General features: G+C 39.7%; 3 protein-coding genes across 5 annotated transcripts; 2 read left to right on the top strand and 1 right to left on the bottom strand.

Annotated features, from left to right (window-relative positions):
• Nucleotides 1-71: 71 nt before the first annotated feature.
• rad52 (RAD52 homolog, DNA repair protein) lies at nt 72-3290 on the bottom strand. Of its 2 annotated transcripts, XM_041996651.1 has the most exons (12): nt 3079-3290; nt 2782-2844; nt 2545-2646; nt 2284-2377; nt 2140-2207; nt 1901-2019; nt 1741-1816; nt 1352-1578; nt 1072-1262; nt 741-821; nt 424-660; nt 72-337 (listed from the first exon to the last, which is right to left on the bottom strand). In XM_041996651.1, the coding sequence occupies exons 2-12, from the start codon at nt 2827-2829 to the stop codon at nt 276-278; spliced, it is 1305 nt and encodes a 434-aa protein (XP_041852585.1). In that variant the 5' UTR covers nt 2830-2844; nt 3079-3290; the 3' UTR covers nt 72-275. The 2 variants fall into 2 exon arrangements, with proteins under 2 accessions (XP_041852585.1, XP_041852584.1); XM_041996650.1 differs by having other exon boundaries at nt 2782-3290.
• A 2081-nt stretch (nt 3291-5371) lies between these two features.
• On the top strand, nt 5372-12665 carry prr5a (proline rich 5a (renal)). Its single transcript, XM_041996644.1, has 11 exons — nt 5372-6049; nt 7129-7259; nt 8933-9058; nt 9177-9257; nt 9783-9831; nt 9974-10031; nt 10119-10210; nt 10322-10462; nt 11082-11217; nt 11312-11590; nt 11708-12665. Exons 1-11 carry the CDS (start codon nt 6002-6004, stop codon nt 11974-11976), a joined length of 1410 nt encoding a protein of 469 aa, XP_041852578.1. The 5' UTR covers nt 5372-6001; the 3' UTR covers nt 11977-12665.
• A 2513-nt stretch (nt 12666-15178) lies between these two features.
• On the top strand, nt 15179-18026 carry tmem60 (transmembrane protein 60). Of its 2 annotated transcripts, none has more exons than XM_041996656.1 (2): nt 15179-15344; nt 15465-18026. In XM_041996656.1, exon 2 carries the CDS (start codon nt 15601-15603, stop codon nt 16003-16005), a length of 405 nt encoding a protein of 134 aa, XP_041852590.1. In that variant the 5' UTR covers nt 15179-15344; nt 15465-15600; the 3' UTR covers nt 16006-18026. The 2 variants fall into 2 exon arrangements, with proteins under 2 accessions (XP_041852590.1, XP_041852589.1); XM_041996655.1 differs by having other exon boundaries at nt 15526-18026.
• Nucleotides 18027-18029: the final 3 nt, after the last annotated feature.

The raw sequence follows: 18029 nt of genomic DNA on the forward strand, positions 1-18029 counted from the left end.
TTCAAACATTTTAAACTTTATTTAAAACGCTACATATTTCTCTTCCTTAAGACTAAGCAACAAGATTGAGACACGTTTTAGTGGGTTTATTTGTGTCAGTTTCCTTTTCTTCATAACTTCTAAAACTAAAGCTAACTGACCTTTTTCTAAAACCAGACATTTCTCCAAATACACATAGCAGCAGTTCAGTGCAATATGACCTTAAATGCATAAATAAAATTGGTAAAGTCTTGCAGTTGAAGTAAGCAACACTGAAAGAAAAGCAGCATAAAATTTCAAGCGTCCAGCCTGCGTTTCTTCATGTGTTGTCCTTGTCTGTATGGACTGATGGCTTCACCTGAAGGTTGGAAATGCAGAATTTAATTTAAAAGCAGAGAATTAATCCAGAGGCTGACTCACTCAGTGACTGCTGTCAAACCTTACTTGGTTTTCCCTGATGGTAAGTGTGTTGTTGAGGTCTGTACTGAGAATGGTTGTGTGCTTTGCTGTTTGCTGGGACTTCTGGGGATCTGCCTGGAGCTCTCTGAGGGGTTTTACTGCGCGTCTGCATCTGGTGATTTCCAGGTGTGCTGGGCCTGAGCCCTTTGGGAGTAGGACTGCCCGCAGGGACATCCAACTCTTCAATCCCATCTAGAGTGAAATCCCAGAGCTCAGGATCATCTGCAAAGGAAGACGAGAAGTAAAAGACACATCACACTGTCCAGGAATTCAGAGCCTTCTGATGGGGGGTTTTACATCACCTGTTAAATGCAAGTCCCTGCCGATGGACTTCTTGTTTTCAGCTGCGGAGCTGTCACTGAGTGCAGACACACTGTCATGACCTGAGGTACAGAAAAAAAAAAAACTCAAACTGGAGGCCAACTCAGACTACAAGATGACATATCTGAGCTCTTTTCATGTCTTATTTAAAAGGAATCATTTATTTCATTGCATTCTCACAAGGCTGCCAGCTTCACTTTTAGGATTTATTTTTCTTCTTAAGCAAACAAAAATCCTGATTATTACAGTGTAATATTAGTTCAAGGCCACTATTTCAGTCACCGTCCATAAATTTACACATGAATCCTTTACCTTCAGTGGATCTTCGCCCAATAGAAACCTCTGCCTCCTCTGACTTGGCTTGGTCTTGTTTCTGCTGCCACTTCTTGGCCTCCATCTCTCTCCTGAACTTCTGCTGAAGCTGCTGTTGTCTGAGTTTTCTCAGCTGTTTGGGGTCCGTGTGCATTTCAGACCAGACAACATCCACAGAGTCCGTGACAGATCTTAGGGGAGGAAAGCGAGTGGAGGGGATGCACATTTGCACAGCGACGAGAAATTTTGAGTGCCGTTAGAAAGTTCAAACTGTTTTTACCTGGAGCCGACGTTCTCACTCTTTCTGCTGGGAGCGGACTCAGCAGTACGAGGAGTGTGTACTTCTGAGTGGTTCTGGTTTAATACTTGGGGCTCCAGAGGCTTACTGGGAGGATGTGCTGCAGATACAGGATTTTCTTTTCGCGCCATGCTGCAGAACCGGGCCTTTTCTATTAATGGTTCACCCTCAAATCTCTTAGTCTGGGCTGGGTCCAGAGGAGGAGGAGGCTTTGAATAGAAGGGACAAGATTCAGAAAAATTATTGGAATCAATTAAAAAAAAATTTTTTTTTAATAAAATAAAAGAACACACAGACACACACACACACATATATATATATATATATATATATATATATATATACTTTATTTTTTATACATTATTGCATACCTGTTTAGGAATCTTATTAATAGCATGGAGGTATTCTTTATCCAGAATGCAGTTTCCAAGGGCATTACCGAAACATCTGGACATGAAAAAAATGTAAGAATTTACAGTAATTTTGCAAATCAAATCCAAGCTAAACAAATTAATATGTCAAATCCTTTACTTTAGTGCTCTTTTCATGCCATCGGTGACAGCCTCCTTTCTCGCCTTTTCCAGAGACAAAGCTTTAGACTTCAGCCCCTCACTGACTCCGTATCCCACATCCTCATGAAACGACCCATCCTGGAAGAAAAACACTTGTTATACAAATTCATGTAGACGACATGAGCAGAAGTCTTTTGAGGGAAAAAAAGACAATTATGATGAGATCTTCAAACTGAAGACAAAAAGCATTCATCCAACCTTCAGCTGTACTTTGACAAATGCACTGACTCCTACATAAAACTTGCCGTTGACGAGGTCTACAAAGTCTGAAAACAAAAAGAGTCATTTGTTTATGACTTTGAGATGTTAAAATCAAATCCTTTAGAGTCATGTAAGTCATACCAACGTTCTGCTGAGAAATGGAGTGAGACCATCCATTGTACCCAAACATCTCATTAGCCAGGCTGATGACACGATGTCCTTCAACATAGCATACCTGTTAAAAGAAGAGGAACAGTGGCACCTTTATATCTGTGGATCATAAACTAAAATAACTGACTCTAAACAGTATTTTATGCCTGATATCTTTTCAGTGATGACCAAATTCCAGGGTTCAAGTTTTATATTCTTGTTAAAGATGGGGGGAAAAAAACAAAGACTTGCTTTCTGCCCTCCTCCAGCCATTCTGGTACTGATGTACTCTGGTCCCAGCCTCTGTCGCAGGGCATTGTGCACCGCCTGGTACTCCTCAGCTGTGTAGATATACTGTCAACAGTCCAGAATCAGTAAGAGACTAACATGCATGCATTTTTTCTGTTCACTTGAACGTGTACGTCTGTGACAGAAATTTTAAAGAGGTCAAGGGGATGATTTTTCTCGGCACGCTCGCAATCTACCTACCTGTCCAAAGCACCTGGAAGCGGGGACGCTTCTCTCCTCACTGGACATGACTGCTAATATGTGCTTTTATACTCAGATTACATACAAAAACACGTACAACAACACAAACTCGATATCACGCCCCCGACAAAGAAAAACCTCGTACTTAAAGCTAGAATGAACCCAGAAGAGACCCATTAAGGAAGCTAGCAACTGATGTGTACACAAACAGGTCAAACTGGCCTCATACTGCTCGCTAACATTACATTAGTCAGGTCTCAATTTCGTTTTTGGTTAATACTGTAAATATATGCTCACCACTTTTAATACTAACAAAATGTTTTCTTTTCTTCGTTAAATTTGCAAACGAATAGTCGCTTCGTTTATTCGCAAACGGACCATCTGAACTTCCCGCTTGGAGTTTCGAAGGGGGAGGAGCCTGTGCTGCCTTCAAAAGTGTCGGAAAAATTACAACGTATTTTGGTGTCGCCGAGCTTCACTTGGACAAAACTTTATTAAAACAAAAACGAAACTCATTAAAAGTATATATATATATAAGTATGTAACATGGAGGAGACTGAAATGGAGGAACCATAATGGGAGAACAAGCCCCTGCATGGATGTAGTGGCAGATATGAATAAGTCCTACCAATAGCTATTGGTGGCTGGACTGAAGGACAGCACAGAGGCTTTAATCATAGCAGAACAGGAGCAAGCCTTGAGTACCAGGGCAATCTAGGCCCAGAACTAAAACACCAGGTATGACCCCAGGTGCAGGCTGTGCAAAGAGGCCCCCAACAATCCAACACTTCACAGCAGGATGCAAGATACTTGCAGGCAAAGAATACATGGAACGCCATAAGCAAATACTTTGTGCACAGAAACGTGTGCAGAATATGGACTGGAGACCCATAAGTCACAATGGGAAATACATCCAAAGGTGGTGGAGAATGAGAGGGCTAAGATCATGTGGGACTGTGGGACCTGTGTGTACAAGATACAGACCGATAAAATAGTGGTGGCCAACCAACCGGACATTGTGATCATGAATAAGCAGCCAAGGAAAACCGTAGTGATCGATGTAGTCTCAACAATGGAAATATCAGGAAAAAGAAACACAAGAAACTGGAGAAAATACCAAGGACTCAAGGAAGAGCTGGAGAAAGCCTGGAAGAGGAATGCAACAGTAGTACCATTGGTCATTGGAGCATTGGGGGCCGTGTCCTCCACACTGGAGAAGTGGCTCCAACAGATACCTGGAGAAATATCAGACATCTGCATCCAGAAGAGAGCAGTCCTAGGAACAGCTAAGACACTGCTTGGACCCTCAAGCTCCCAGGACTCAGAGGATCCAAGTTTGACAGATGAACAACCAGGGTGGCAGGGAAACATCTCAAACTTGCAGCACAGTGGCCCTCAAGGGATTGAGTTGACTAACCTGCCGTACAAAAAAAAGACTGATTGGCTGAATCATTGAGTTGTCATGGAGCGATTTGCCAACTCTTTTTGCATGTCTTCTTGTTCTCTTGACTTGTGCTACTTACTTTTCCAGCCTTTTGATGTCACTGTCCCAACTTTTTGGAGATATTTTGCTGCCATTGAATTAAAATTGAGCAAATATTTTCCATGAAATAGTAAAATGTTTCAATTTGAACAATCGATTTGTAGTTTATGTTTTATTGGGAATTAAATGTTGGTTTGTGAGATTTGCAAGTAATTTTATTCAATTTTTATTAACATTTTACACAGTCCCAACAGGGTTGTAAATTTACAGATTGATGAAATTGAATGGTTTTATGTCATTGTTGGTTTATTTTACATATCTTTCTGGTTATGTTGCACCTGTTGGTGTGTGTGTTTCTTTTACAACTCTTCATTTTGTGTCACTACTTTACTGTCATTTGATGTCTTACATGGTTTTGTGTGTTTTTGTGGTAATTTGATGGCAAATTTTTGGTCTAATTTCTTTCTTGCTATTTTTGTTGAAATCTGATCTTTTCAAATATATCTGCAGTCATTTCATATTTGGATTTTTAATTGTTCTGTGTTTGTGTGAAGTATGTTCTTTATTCTTCAGTAACATCCTGACATCCATGGAGTAATGAAAATTAGATTTTATTTTATTTATTTATTTACATTCCTCAATTTAATATTTGGACCCCCACTCCCCGACTGAGTATAAATTAAACTCACCTTAAATACATTTTACAAAACCGTTTTTGTATTTGAACTAAAAATAAAAACCAAAATAAACAACAACAAAAACAGCTGAAAATAAAGGGGAATAAACTCCTTCTTCTTTCTGTTTCTTATTATCTGTCCGAGCTAAGCACCATGGGGCTCTTTGATCCAGTAAGAGCATTTTAATCAACAGATTAACTGTCACAACATGCCTAACAAGAGAGCTATGATCTGTTGCTCCTCTGTATTTGCAAACCAGGCAAAGAAAAAACAGAATAAATCAAATTCCTATATTGAGGTATAGAACAGAGCTGGAATTTTGGGGTAAGAAGAAGAAGAACAACAAAATGGATCAACAGCTTTTGAATTCGGTACGACTAATTTATTTAAATCGTGGATATAAGGGATTGTCCGCAAAGAGCCTGCGCCAGCATTGACAAATGGTTTAGACTCCCTGTGTGTTTATATGAAATTTGCTTCCGTGTGGTTAGTCTATGTTTACTACCTCCCCGTTTGTTCAAAGTCACATGCAGAGGCCTATACCAGTCTAAAGCAACTTGTCACATGCAGGCCTTTCTCCGTCTTGCACCACTGACTGCACACCTGCATGTTGTTATACTGCAGTATTACAGTCTGACTCCGTTTTCTGTTTTATGTGCTGGGCCTCTTGCACAGTAATAATGGGGTGAATTGTCCAAAGAGTGACACCTTGAACTGGCGCGTATTTCTCTTAAAACCCAGTGACTTATTTCTCTATATTTTTTCCCATTTATTTTATCCTACAGCTATTACCACAACGCGCGTCCGTGTGATGTCTCGTGGACGCGTCCAGGTTCGCTTTTGCATCTCGTCAAAACAAAGCGGGGGCGAGCCAAACCAAGAGAGAGTGCGCGAGCCAGCGAACGGCGGTTCTTGCCTCATGAATGAGTCCCTCTCCGCTGCACCGCTGGTCGGACCCTCTATCCGCCTGATGTCCGAGAGGATGCGCAGACCGCCGGGGTACGGTAGAGGAGCCACCCGCTGTTAAACCCCGACAGCAAACGCTTCCTCGCGGTACTATATGACCGTTTCATCCCTACCGGGAGCGACGCGACAAGAAACAGGAACGGTGAGTGCAGGCGGGTTCTGTGGGCGGACTGAGCCGCATGACACACGGCAACTTTGTGGCCATCATAATACAGTTTTTATCCATAGATGTTCCAGCTGTGCTGCCCTGTGTGTGCCTACCAGGCAGCGGCTTTGTTTACTCTGGCAGCTTGCTTCATTCTTTCTTCATACAGGTACAGATAAATAGAAAAGCTCCACGTACACATTCCTCCCTCTAGGATAAACGTGGACAGTTGATAGCGCGTCTGGTCCGAATGATTGACCATTTAAGGTCGATTAAAATTCACAAATTTACATCCACATCTCAGAAAAAGAAAAATTGTCTAATTTGAAAAAATAAATTGTATTGATCTAATCAGACTGTAGTCGTCCCCTACAGACAAGGAGGAGGAGGGGGAGGCAAAAGCAGAAATGCCCAGACTGGCGTGGCATGGCACTTTCTATTGGCAGTGTGTGTAGTCTGTGATTCTGACCGAGATGTGATTTAATGAAAATGCAGTACAATCATTTTGATTACACACAAGTCAATCTTTTTATTTCTTTTTACCACTAAAAAGATTCAGGATGGCAGTGACGGACGCTCGTCTTTGTTTGAAGTGACAACCCAGACTGCTGTTCTCTTCTCTGACCAGCGGATGGTGCTTTTTTATTGTACAGTCTGTTTCAATAAAGGGAGACACCCAATTACACTAACTGTAAGGCCATACTCCAAGCTATTACAGGAACAAAGCAGTCACACACTGATACATGTACACACACGCATTTCCCTTTTCTTTTCCTCTGATGCAATGTGTGTGATTGCGGTTAGGCTGGAGGTTGAAGTGTTATTGCAAAACACTCCTGTGTTGAAAAAACAGTCACAGGCAGAATAAAGAAAACCCCATTACTGGAAGGAGATAACAAATGTGTGGTTTGACTTTCTCATATGGCTTTCTGAATGTACTTTTCCCTTTATTTAGTTGCTTAAACGTTCATTCTTTCAGCCATTAACTCACCGTGTCTGTCTGAGAAATCTATCAACATTGCCTCACACATCTGCTTGCTCTACCATTTTACCATCATTTCTCTTCCTGTGTTCAGATGCTCGATGGACTCCGGCGGAGGCACGCCTCCCGGGCCTCCCCCAGACCCCTCTCCCTCAACTTCAGCACCTTCTCGGCCCCTCCCCCAAGCCCTGATATGGACAGCAGCAGCGAGCACCCAATCAGGAGGTAAGGCTCAGTTCCTGGGATTAGCTTTTTCACAACAAGCACCATCCTGGGAGATGCATTAAATATTAATAAGCATTCACAAAAACTCACACCGTCTCTCCTCCCAGATAATTTCATTAACAGGTCGAGCTTTCCCTGCAAACACATGCTGGCCTCATGATGATCAGCACCTGCTGGGATGTTTGATTGACTCATTTCTTTACTCGTGCTTATCTTACCAGTGTGTTGCCTCGCTTTCCATGTTTTTCTGTGCTCGCATGTGTGTGGGTGTAAGAGGGGGTCTGTTGTTTACTGCTGTGGTGTCAGCAGAGTCTCAGGACTGCGTAGGTTTTAACTCATCATGCCACTTTCAAAGGCCCCTTCTGAAACTATGCAAACAATTTTTTTTTCTTTTCCTAACTCAATTCAGGGTATATTTTATGACTCAACTAAAGTATGCACTTTAAATTACAATTAGGCTACATCTGTGCTCCTGAAATAAATTAGGAATGGGAGAATCACTTCTCTTAAAGCGAGCGTCCCATAAAGAGAGAGCAATAAATCAAGAAGGCAGATACAATTTCAGCTTACAGCTTTTGTTTACACCCACAAAGGTTTACAGTGTTTAATGTGGAGCTGCCTGAGGGCATCAGTGTTAGATTTCCGTTTTACCCTTTAAAAAGAAAATGTTGTGGACGCTCTCAAGATTTATTATTGCATAGATGATGAAAGACCCCGCTCCTCCTTTATTTATTTTGTATTTTACATTAAGAAACATTGAACTGTTTGCACACATTTGCATTTTCCCTCCTGAAAGTTTCAGCCTCTTTGGGATTAACACTTTCCACTGTGCTCCATTTTCATACACATATCAAATCAGTGTTGATATAAGCTGACAGATGAGCTGAAAGCAAAACTGCCAGAGATGTACAAATGTATAAATCTGCACTTAAAAGAAGATATCACTTTATAATCATGCCTTGTTATATTTACAATATACTTATAAATTATAAGAAATATCCTAAAGGTAAAAAAGAAAATACAGATATTAAAATGTCAAATATCCATTATTGGTCAAGTTCCTGTCTCAGTCCTTGCACTATTTTGTTTTCCTGCTCTTCTACAGCTGCTCATGTCCAACTGTGGAAGAGCAGGAAAACCTCCTTCATTGTCCTGTATTGTGTTGCTGCTTCCTTTCCTTCTTTTTGTTGTCAATAAACCAGACGATTTCCTCCTGCTTTTGGTACAGTCACAAACACAACAGCCGCTTCGGCCTTGCTTACCCTGCATGTTCCTCTGGCATCTGTGCTCTGCATAAATATTTGTTTGCATCAATGGTTGTATTGTACTGCCAGAGAGGCAGAGAGGGAGGAAGAGTATGCCCCCAGCAGCGCAAGTGTTATTGTTTCCTGCTGCTCTGAGATCTCGGGCGTTGCAGTGACACTGTGGTCTACCTCCCAGCTGGGCTCCACCCATCCTGCTCTTAACACGCTGCCCTTTCTCACCACATGCCACTCTGTCCCACTTCTCTCCTCTTTTGTCACCGGCTTCTCTTTGTATTGTAGTTTTCCACTGCTTGAGTTCCCCTCTCCCCTCCAGCCACCTCCTCTTGTTTCCTCTCTGTATATGCCAGCTCACTGCCTGACCTTGTTTCTCTTCTTTCCACTGTCCTCCCTTCATATTTACCTCATGAGGACTCTACACCGGCTGAAGTTGATGAGCTCTCCAAGCCTCAGCGAGCTTGGGAAGAGTGAGAAAAGTTCACCAGAGGACAGAGGGGAGAAGCAGAAGAGGGCAGGAGCCAACGCCACCTGGAACAGGTACACCTGTACTTCAACTGATCTAATCAATTAAAGCACAACTGATTAGAGAGTAACAATCATATCATGTGTTGTGTTTTGAACAGTAATAAAGACTAGTTTGTGTTTTGTGTTGCAGCATCCACAATGCTGTCATAGCAGTTTTCCAGAAGAAGGGTTTGGCTGATAATGAACTTTACATCCTTAATGAAGGTGTCCGGTATGTTTAAACAGCCACAGATCAGACACAAATTATTTTGGACTGTTTATGTCATTTTGTGATATAATCTGTGTAATTACAGACTGTTCAGTGTTTGCTGCTGACTGGATGTTTTCTTGTGAGTGACTTTGTTTGTGTGTGAAGTGTTTGTGGGCCTGAGGAGTCATGTGGTCAGCCGAGATATCTCATTATCTTTCTAAACCAGATCCGTCACTTCAATCTGCCTCCACTTCAGCCCAGTTAACATATTTCCATGTGCAAAAATGCCACAATGTGGTTGACACATACTTCTCCAACAGCAGAGAAAGATCTGAATTTAAAGCAGGAAAACGCAGTATTTGGTGAATTGGTTCACATCTTTTTACTATGAAGCTGCACAGTCACATATTCATGAATCAGTTTTTTTGTTTTAAATGCTGTTTTTTACACATTTATAAACAATTTTATATCTTATATGGTTTTGCATTAATTATCCATGTTCATATGGAGTTAAGAAAGAAACTAATAAGATATTTGTTTTCTCAGACATCTGTTAAAGACTGAGCTGGGGTCATTCTTCACAGAATATCTTCAGGTAAGGCACTTTAATATTATTTTTATCATAATTATTATTTATCTTTTTAACTGTATAATTCAGATGAGATTCTCTGTGCTATGAGACAAATATTTACTGAAGTCCACCACTGCATCTTATAATTATAAACATCTTTTTACAGAACCAGCTGCTTACAAAAGGCATGGTAATCCTTCGGGACAAAATAAGATTTTATGAAGGTAGGACTGACTTCATGTGTTGTCTGAAACTCTATTTTACTGGACGACACTTATGCTTTAATCAACCAACGTCTGTGATTCATGCAGGTCAGAAGTTACTTGACTCTCTGGCAGAGACCTGGGACTTCTTCTTCTGTGATGTTCTGTCCATGCTGCAGGCTATCTTCCACCCAGTTCAGGTGCACAACCATTCTAAGAGTCAGCCGGGTGTTGTTTTTGCAGCAATCTCATCAATCCAGCCTTTTCTTTGATGGTACTCATTGTAGCTGCTTGTTCTCTGTTTCCTGCAGGGTAAGGAGCCCTCTGTCAGACAGCTGGCCCTGCTTCACTTCAGGAACACCATAGTCCTGAGTGTAAAGTTGGAGGATGCCTTGTCTCGGCCGAGGGCCCGCGTGCCCCCCTCTGTCACACAGATGCTGCTTATTCTACAGGTGGGCTGCCGAGTGAAAGCTAAATATTATCGTTGCAAAAAGTTAGCAGCATTATCATAATTTTGAAGCTTTGCATGTTGTAATTAGTTACATGTAGTGAGCTTGCATCATGTTGTTCTTGTAGATAGAGATGATTATTTATGAGTTTTTTTATATTATAGTTCTTATATACATCCCCTTCTCCCTAGCAATCATGCATCTAAGATAACACTAATGTGACAGACTTTTTCATCTTTATAAACCTTGGTTATTTGTAATTAAGCAAAATTAACTCTGGACTATTTTTAAAACGCCTTATAAATACTGTTGGGGATAAAGTCAGTCATTAACAATAGCAGCCAAATACTTTATTTAGATTAAATATGTTCATGATTTTTTTTTTATTAATTTCTTTTTCATGTTTAGGTTATTTGAAATAGGTTAATTGTTATTTTTTCTCTGAACAAAGTCTAATTAATATAAATGAAAGGTATTTAATTAACATTTATATGAGACAGAATACTTATTTTCAAATACAGATTAATTCTGATCATTAACCCGGGTTTTTTTTTATATAAATGAAGAAATTAGCTGCATCAGAAACATAACTTGTGAGTGTGAATGTTTTCTCGTTGTTTAGGGGGTCCATGAACCACGTGGTGTGAATGAGGACTACTTAAGGCTGGAGTCTCTGGTTCAGAAGGTAGTTTCGCCCTACCTGGGAACCCATGGGCTTTACTCTGGAGATGATACTGAAGATCATTGCTGTGTTCTGGGTGAGTCAGAAACGGAGAAGTAGTAACGAGTCTTTGTATCTAAGGAGAGACACATCTCAACAAAATATTCCTTTATTTACTTCTTGCCTTCCAGATCAGCGTTTACCGTGGGGCTGGCCCAAGTCAGCCGACCAGCCATCTAAGAACCCTGTGGTACGATCAAAAAGCTACAATATTCCTCTGCTGCTGACCCCTGTGGCGGAGTATGACCCAGATGCCAGCTCGGTTAGCAGTGGAGGAATTCGGCGCCACTCAGCTTGTGAGATTATATCATGTCTGGAAGAACAAGGATTGGCCTACTCTGACCTGGCTCCGGGGTCTGAACTGTCCACCTCCTCCTCCAACAGGCTGTGCGTGGGCTCTCAGTTCAACGGTATGAGGAATTTCAAGATAAATGCATCCATGATTTTCTTGGTTTTTGTGAGAAAATCTGGACATAAGAATTCATAATAACCCAGCATTGACTCATTTATATGTATTGTATATGCAGGAGCCGGTGCCATGGACTTGCCCCTCTCGTCTCCCTCCATACTTCATTCCTCAGGAGCTCTCCATGGCACAGAGGCCACAACAACAATGACTGATCTCAGCAAGGGCGCGTCCTCCTCGCCACCCAGTGAATCCTCCAGCCCGGAAACCATAATTGGACAAGTTCTAGACTCTGCCGACTCAAGCTCAGAGGGGATATTCATTGATTTCCCGCTTCACTCTTCAGAAGCAATGGGGCTTAGCCGCGAGAGCAGGCAGAGCACTGTGTAACTGTGGTTGCCTTTAGGGACGCACACCGAGTTTGTATGGATATATTTTGGGAGAAAATGAGAAGAAATCTTCTTATTACATTTAAATAATTAGGTACCATCTTCTTTTTTTGTTTTTTAACTTTAGTACGAAGAATTTCCATTTCTTCCAAGTGCTTTACAGATGCATTAAAACATTTTAATTCTTTGTGAAACTTTTTTAGCAGCTCAGAAAAAAGCTTGCACGTCCAGCAAAACTTGGAAATGGTACTGATTTTACTAAATGTGTTGCTCGTTGCAAAATTGTTCAAAATTTCTATTAATCAAAAGACCAAAATCCACAATGAATTAATTGTATTGGCATGTATAGCCTCTCTAGTCAAAGCCTGATTCATTTGACCACTCTGAGTCAGAGAGGTCCAGCTGCACTTTTATCCGTCTTACATCTTGGAAACTATCCTTGCTAAAAGGAGAATCAACTGTGTATCAATCCACAGTTGAAAATAGTCCCCAGCTAGCAATTTGCAATTCCACAAATAAATTTTGTAAGTATTAGGAGGTTTTTCTTATTTATAAATGCAACTGTATGTCTGTAAGCCACATCTAAAGAATCATCCTCAGTGTGAGACAGGCTGGGAAACAGGACTGAGAGTTAAACTGACACATTGTTGGTTTTGATTAAATGAGAATGTTTTTACATAACAGATTTTTTTTAAAACTTCTGCCAATCATGGTAAAAAAAATGGCATCATGTTTTAAAATAATTTTTTTTTGTATGTGTGTCACTTCAGATTCAACAGTTTTCTATCTTTCAGTCTTCGCTCTGTTATGTGCTGCTTGGTGGTAAGAAGCTGCTCTGATCTCTCCTCAGCAGCGCTCATTGTTTAAAGCTCAATTTTCTTCCTTGTGACAGCATTTTCTTCTCAGCATTGGCTTCAAAGCTTGAGGAATCCAATAATGTTTATTGTTTACATTTGACGAAAGACATGAAAATTTCAACTGAATGTTGTCTCACACTGTATTTTGCACCACCACTAACATGTAAATTAAAGCTCGTTGTATTTTTTAGGACAGCTAGATATTGTAAAGTGAGCATTTATCTGGAAAAGAACTGAAATTTTAATAAGGGCTTTTTAACGGACTCTTTTTTAATGATGTTTTACCTCAAGGGTTTTGTACTTTACTTTTTTTGACAATCTATGATGTCTATGGAGTTGTACTTTGTATTCATTTCTTATACTAGCCCTGTAAAAATAAATGCATTTCAGTAATATTTAAAATAGTTCTCTATTTTCTGTTTTAATTGATATATTGGAAATAAATTAATTATTGAAACTGCGAGTAAAGAGAACAGGACCTATAGTTACTGCTAGATGTAATTATTACCTAAACTGAAATAGGGTTTTAAAGTCTAGAATAACCTCATAGAATCTGAAAATTAGTTTTTTTCCTGATATAACCTCAATTTTAAAAAGCTGGGATGCTGTGTAAAATGTCAAATGAAACCGGATGCAATGATCTGCAAATCCACATTATGCAATAAACCCATATTTTAATTCACCACTGGAAAGCTAATTGGCATAAATTAAAATAAAATGAAGGATTTGACTAGTTATTAGTTTAAATAAAAGGTCAGTAACATAATTGGGTATAAAAAGAGCACGTAAAGATGGGCAGAGGTTCACCAAACTGCATCTAAAAATTGGGGAACAATTTCAGAAAAACTTTCAACGTCAAATTGTGAAGACTTTGAAGATACCACCATCTACAGTGTCTAATATCATCAAAAATTTCAAAGAATCGGGAGGAATTTCTGTGCAGATGGGACAAGGCTAAAAGTCAAAACTAGGGTGTTAGGCAGCATCACATTAAAACCAAACATGATTTTCCACAGGAAATCACTGCAAAGTTCTATCATGCAAAGAGCAAGTCGTGTGTAAACACAATCCAGAAATGCCACCATCTTATCTGGACCACAGCTCATTTAAAATAGTCTGAGGCAAAGTGGGAAATTGTTCTGTGGTCAGATGAATCTAAATTAAAAATCTTTTGGAAACCATGGATGCCAGGCTCAGACTAAAGAGGAAATGCATCATCATGCCCAAGTGATGAAATCACACAAGAAAAAACAAAACAAAGCACTGCCTCTAGCACTACATGACAGCCTCTGGGTCCAACTGGACTCGCAGCAGTCTGACTACTACTTAATTATGATGTCCCGTCCTGTTTGATTTCTTGGTGGTGTTGTTCTTACTCTCAGATGTAAGTCGCTTTGGAGAAAAGCACCTGGCAAATGACTGTAGAATAGAATAATAGAATAGAATCCAGCTTCATTTGGACGGCAGTGAGATTGTAGTTGGATTAACCTAAAAGAAAAAAACAAGGTTTGTAATGTCGCATCACCTCCAAAATAACCCCAGTGTCTATGTGTTAAATTCACAATTTATTCCCAAGAGCTTGTTCTTGAACTCGATGTCTTTTGATACAGATTATCTTTAGAAATTCCAGCTACATCTTGTGATTTTTATCAGTAAATGCTTTCTCTGTAGTGAAGATCTTAAGTGGACTAAAGTTACTGATGCTACCAACCAGTTGCTAAACTTTTCCTAAAATTCCAGAAAAAGAACCAGATATACTAGTGAGTTAGCTGCTACAGCTGTCCTACAGAAATACATGATGCATGAAAGTTTGAGCCCTTTAGATCTGTCTACATTTATACATACACACAACAAAATAAAATCAGATTTTCCAACATTTGTTGGTATAATTACAAATGACTAGTTATATCGGTGACTTTCCTCGCATGCTGCAAAGCAAACCATCACAGAAACAATACCATCACCAAATTTTACTGATGGGTAAAATTTTTTATGTTGAAATGCTTTATTTTCTTTTCTCAGAGCATAAGGTTTCACATTTAAACTTCTACAGATGATCTTCTTTTTGAAGAAGAGCAGCTGTCCCCTTTCCTAATGGACTCATATTCACTTAGCCAATGATGGAGAGGTTTGAATAACTTTTTTTTTTGCTGGGATCTCATTCCTACTATATATGTATATATCTATATATGTATTCTTTTTTTTAACAAAAATGCAACTTACATTACTCGATAGAAAATCACTTTTGTTTTGAAAATAAATCCCAGAAGTCCTACTTTAAAAAAAAAACAAAAAAAAAAAAAACAAGAGACAGAGAGAGAGAGAGAGAGAGAGAGGAACCGGAAGTGACGTCGTTGCAGCTGTCTGGAACTAGCTTTAGGCTAACACTACGTGGTAAAGTTGTTGTATAAACGTTTAATGTCTAATGTAACGACACTCTTCGTCTTGTTGAAGAGTTCGTATTTAAAAGCTTCGTTTCTAAGAAGTTAAACTGACGCCTCTGCTGAACTCGGTAAGAAATCTTTAACGATGTCACATATTTTCAGGTTTTGCTAATGTTAAGTAGAAGTAAAAGCAAATTGATTCCTCATTCAAGAAAGTCTAAACTTTTATTCTGCTGGTTTATCTGCAGTCGTTAATGTATCTTCACAGCCATCAGAGACGGAGCTTGTTGTATCTTGGTGTACTTTCAGAAATCTCTGTCTGCCATCATCCTCTTCTCCAGTCTCTGTGTGCGGATGACACTGGCGTGCGCCAGTCCTTCATAGATGAAGATGTCCCTGGCTCAGCGAGTGCTCCTCTCCTGGATCTTTGCCCTTATCTTTCTCATCATGTTGGTCCTCAAGCTGGACTCTAAAATCCAGTGGAACTGGTTTCTCATCTTCCTTCCTGTATGGACCTTTGACACCATCCTCATCCTCATGCTGATTGTGAAGATGGCAGGTCGCTGCAAGCCGGACTTTGACCCCAGGGATGGTGAGCAGAGTATAAAGAGGAGGTTGTGGTACCTGACAGCTCTGCTGTTGAAGCTGGCCTTTTGTCTGACACTGTGCTCCCGCCTGGAGAAGCTCACTGACATTTTGGTCAGCGTGGTGTGCGTCCCTCTGTGGGTGCTGCTGGGTGGAGCTCTGGTGGAGTTGGGACACAGTGTTTTCCACTACAGGAGGGACTGAACTTGTTGAGTTGTAAAATCTTATAAATGGGACTATTTTTTTTAGTATCTTTGAGTGAGGACTGGCCACTGAAGGCTGATACTAACTTTTATGAATAAATCAGCTGTTTGTCACTACAGATTGCAGATTGAATTGATTAGGGTCTCAGTTAAATCTACATTATTAGAAGAAAAAAACCATCTGTGTGCCCTTTTCTCTCTTTAGAAGGAGTTAATTATGAATAATTTCCTGATACATTTTGATCTCAAAATCAACATTTTGCACACAGTGTCTTTGTGGTCGGACATCTTTAAGTAAAACCAGCCTTCAGTCTGTGTTTGGCTTCATGCTGCTGCCTTTTGGCTCATCTTTGAGTAACAGTAAAGAACGATTTCTACCAGATGAGACTTTGATCCAGATCATGGATTAGGCCGAAGCACCTTTTCTGGTATGGTGATCTAGCATGTGCACCATCTACACTAGTTATTGCTTTAGACTTCACTGTTTAATTTTCTACATTGGTGCACCGTGTGCCTCTGAGCCATTTCTCAGTTAAACTATTTTTATAAAGACATTATGCAGGGTCCTGTGGAATCTCCTGTTTGATGAATCACAATCAGACATGTTCACTACAGATATTTCCAAAAGTAACCCTCTATCAGTATGTATGAATGTAAACTCAGAATTTATTTATCTGTATGATTAAGTGTAATTTGTATCTTGACTGTAATTGGCACCCTTGTGAATGCGATACAGTACATACACACTCAAGTTTGAAAATATTTAAACTCATTACATATGTCTTTCTATTTTAACAAAATATATTCAAGTTATAGTTACACAAAGTAATAAAGATGGACTTGTTCAGACTGAGTTTTAATTTATGGCCATGACAGTTAAAATTACTCTTAAGGATATGGGCATCAAAGCCCTTCAACATATAGTCCTCTTTCTCAAGGGTTACTGCACTAATTAATATAATTAAAAACTGTTTCATTCAAATCTCAAATTCTTTTGCAGGATGAAATCTCGACATTAATACATGGTTTAAGTTGCGCATATGTGGAGATTTTGGTTATAGCAGGAAAACTGTTAGATGGAGGTCTGGTTTGCTGTGGCTCATGTTCTCAGTGATCTCTTTCCAGGTCTTAACTCGGGCTGTCTTAGGTTGCTATTTGTGCAATTTTCTGCCTTTAGTTTAAAAGATTTAATAAACTGAGGCACATTCAGGTTTGGCTTGGATGACTAAGAAAATTTTAGTTTTTTTTAACCTTCAAAATCACCTGTGTTGCATGTTTTGGGACATTGCTTATATGCTGTAAAACAAACTTAAATAGCAGCTTTCCTGAACTTGTCTGACTCTAAGATGGTATTACCCGCTATTTAAAAATTAATTTTGCTGCTTCTGTCTCAATAATGAACACTGGTGTCCCAGTGTTACAAGAAGGCAAGTATTATCATGCCAGAACATTTTTTTCAGTCAGCACCAGGCTGTTAATTTAGTCATTACCTCTAACCAATTTGATTTTGACAAGTGTACAATTTTACAAGAAATATTTCATACCTAAAATTATGAAACAATTCAGCTTTAATCCTTCCAACAGTCATCACCTGTGGATGCACTACAGCCTTTTTCATTTCTGTAAGATTACTATGGTAAACCTGTAGTAGAATCAGCTTAAAAAATATAATCAGCTTCAGTAGATGGAGCCATTTCTCAGTTGAAACAAACATGTCACAGGCAGTATTTCAGATATAAGTATTGACAGATTAGCTGAACTTCACTTGGCTCCTCTGTGAAAATGTGACTGTATAACTGTGACACAATGAGCATGAAACAAGACTTCAGATCTGCAAGACGCCAAGTAGCATCATTCTCTATTAGCAATGAAAGTAAAGTTCCGACTGATGGTTTATTTTGGAGATATCCATCCACAAAGTAACACGATGGACGCCGTGGAGCCACACTAACCCCAGCACTCATTAGTAGCAGCTAAACATGCAGTAAGAAAAATATTACCTGTTGATACAAAAAAAAAACACCA

The sequence above is a fragment of the Melanotaenia boesemani genome, chromosome 10 (assembly GCF_017639745.1).
Source record: "Melanotaenia boesemani isolate fMelBoe1 chromosome 10, fMelBoe1.pri, whole genome shotgun sequence".
Taxonomy (NCBI): Eukaryota; Metazoa; Chordata; class Actinopteri; order Atheriniformes; family Melanotaeniidae; genus Melanotaenia; species Melanotaenia boesemani.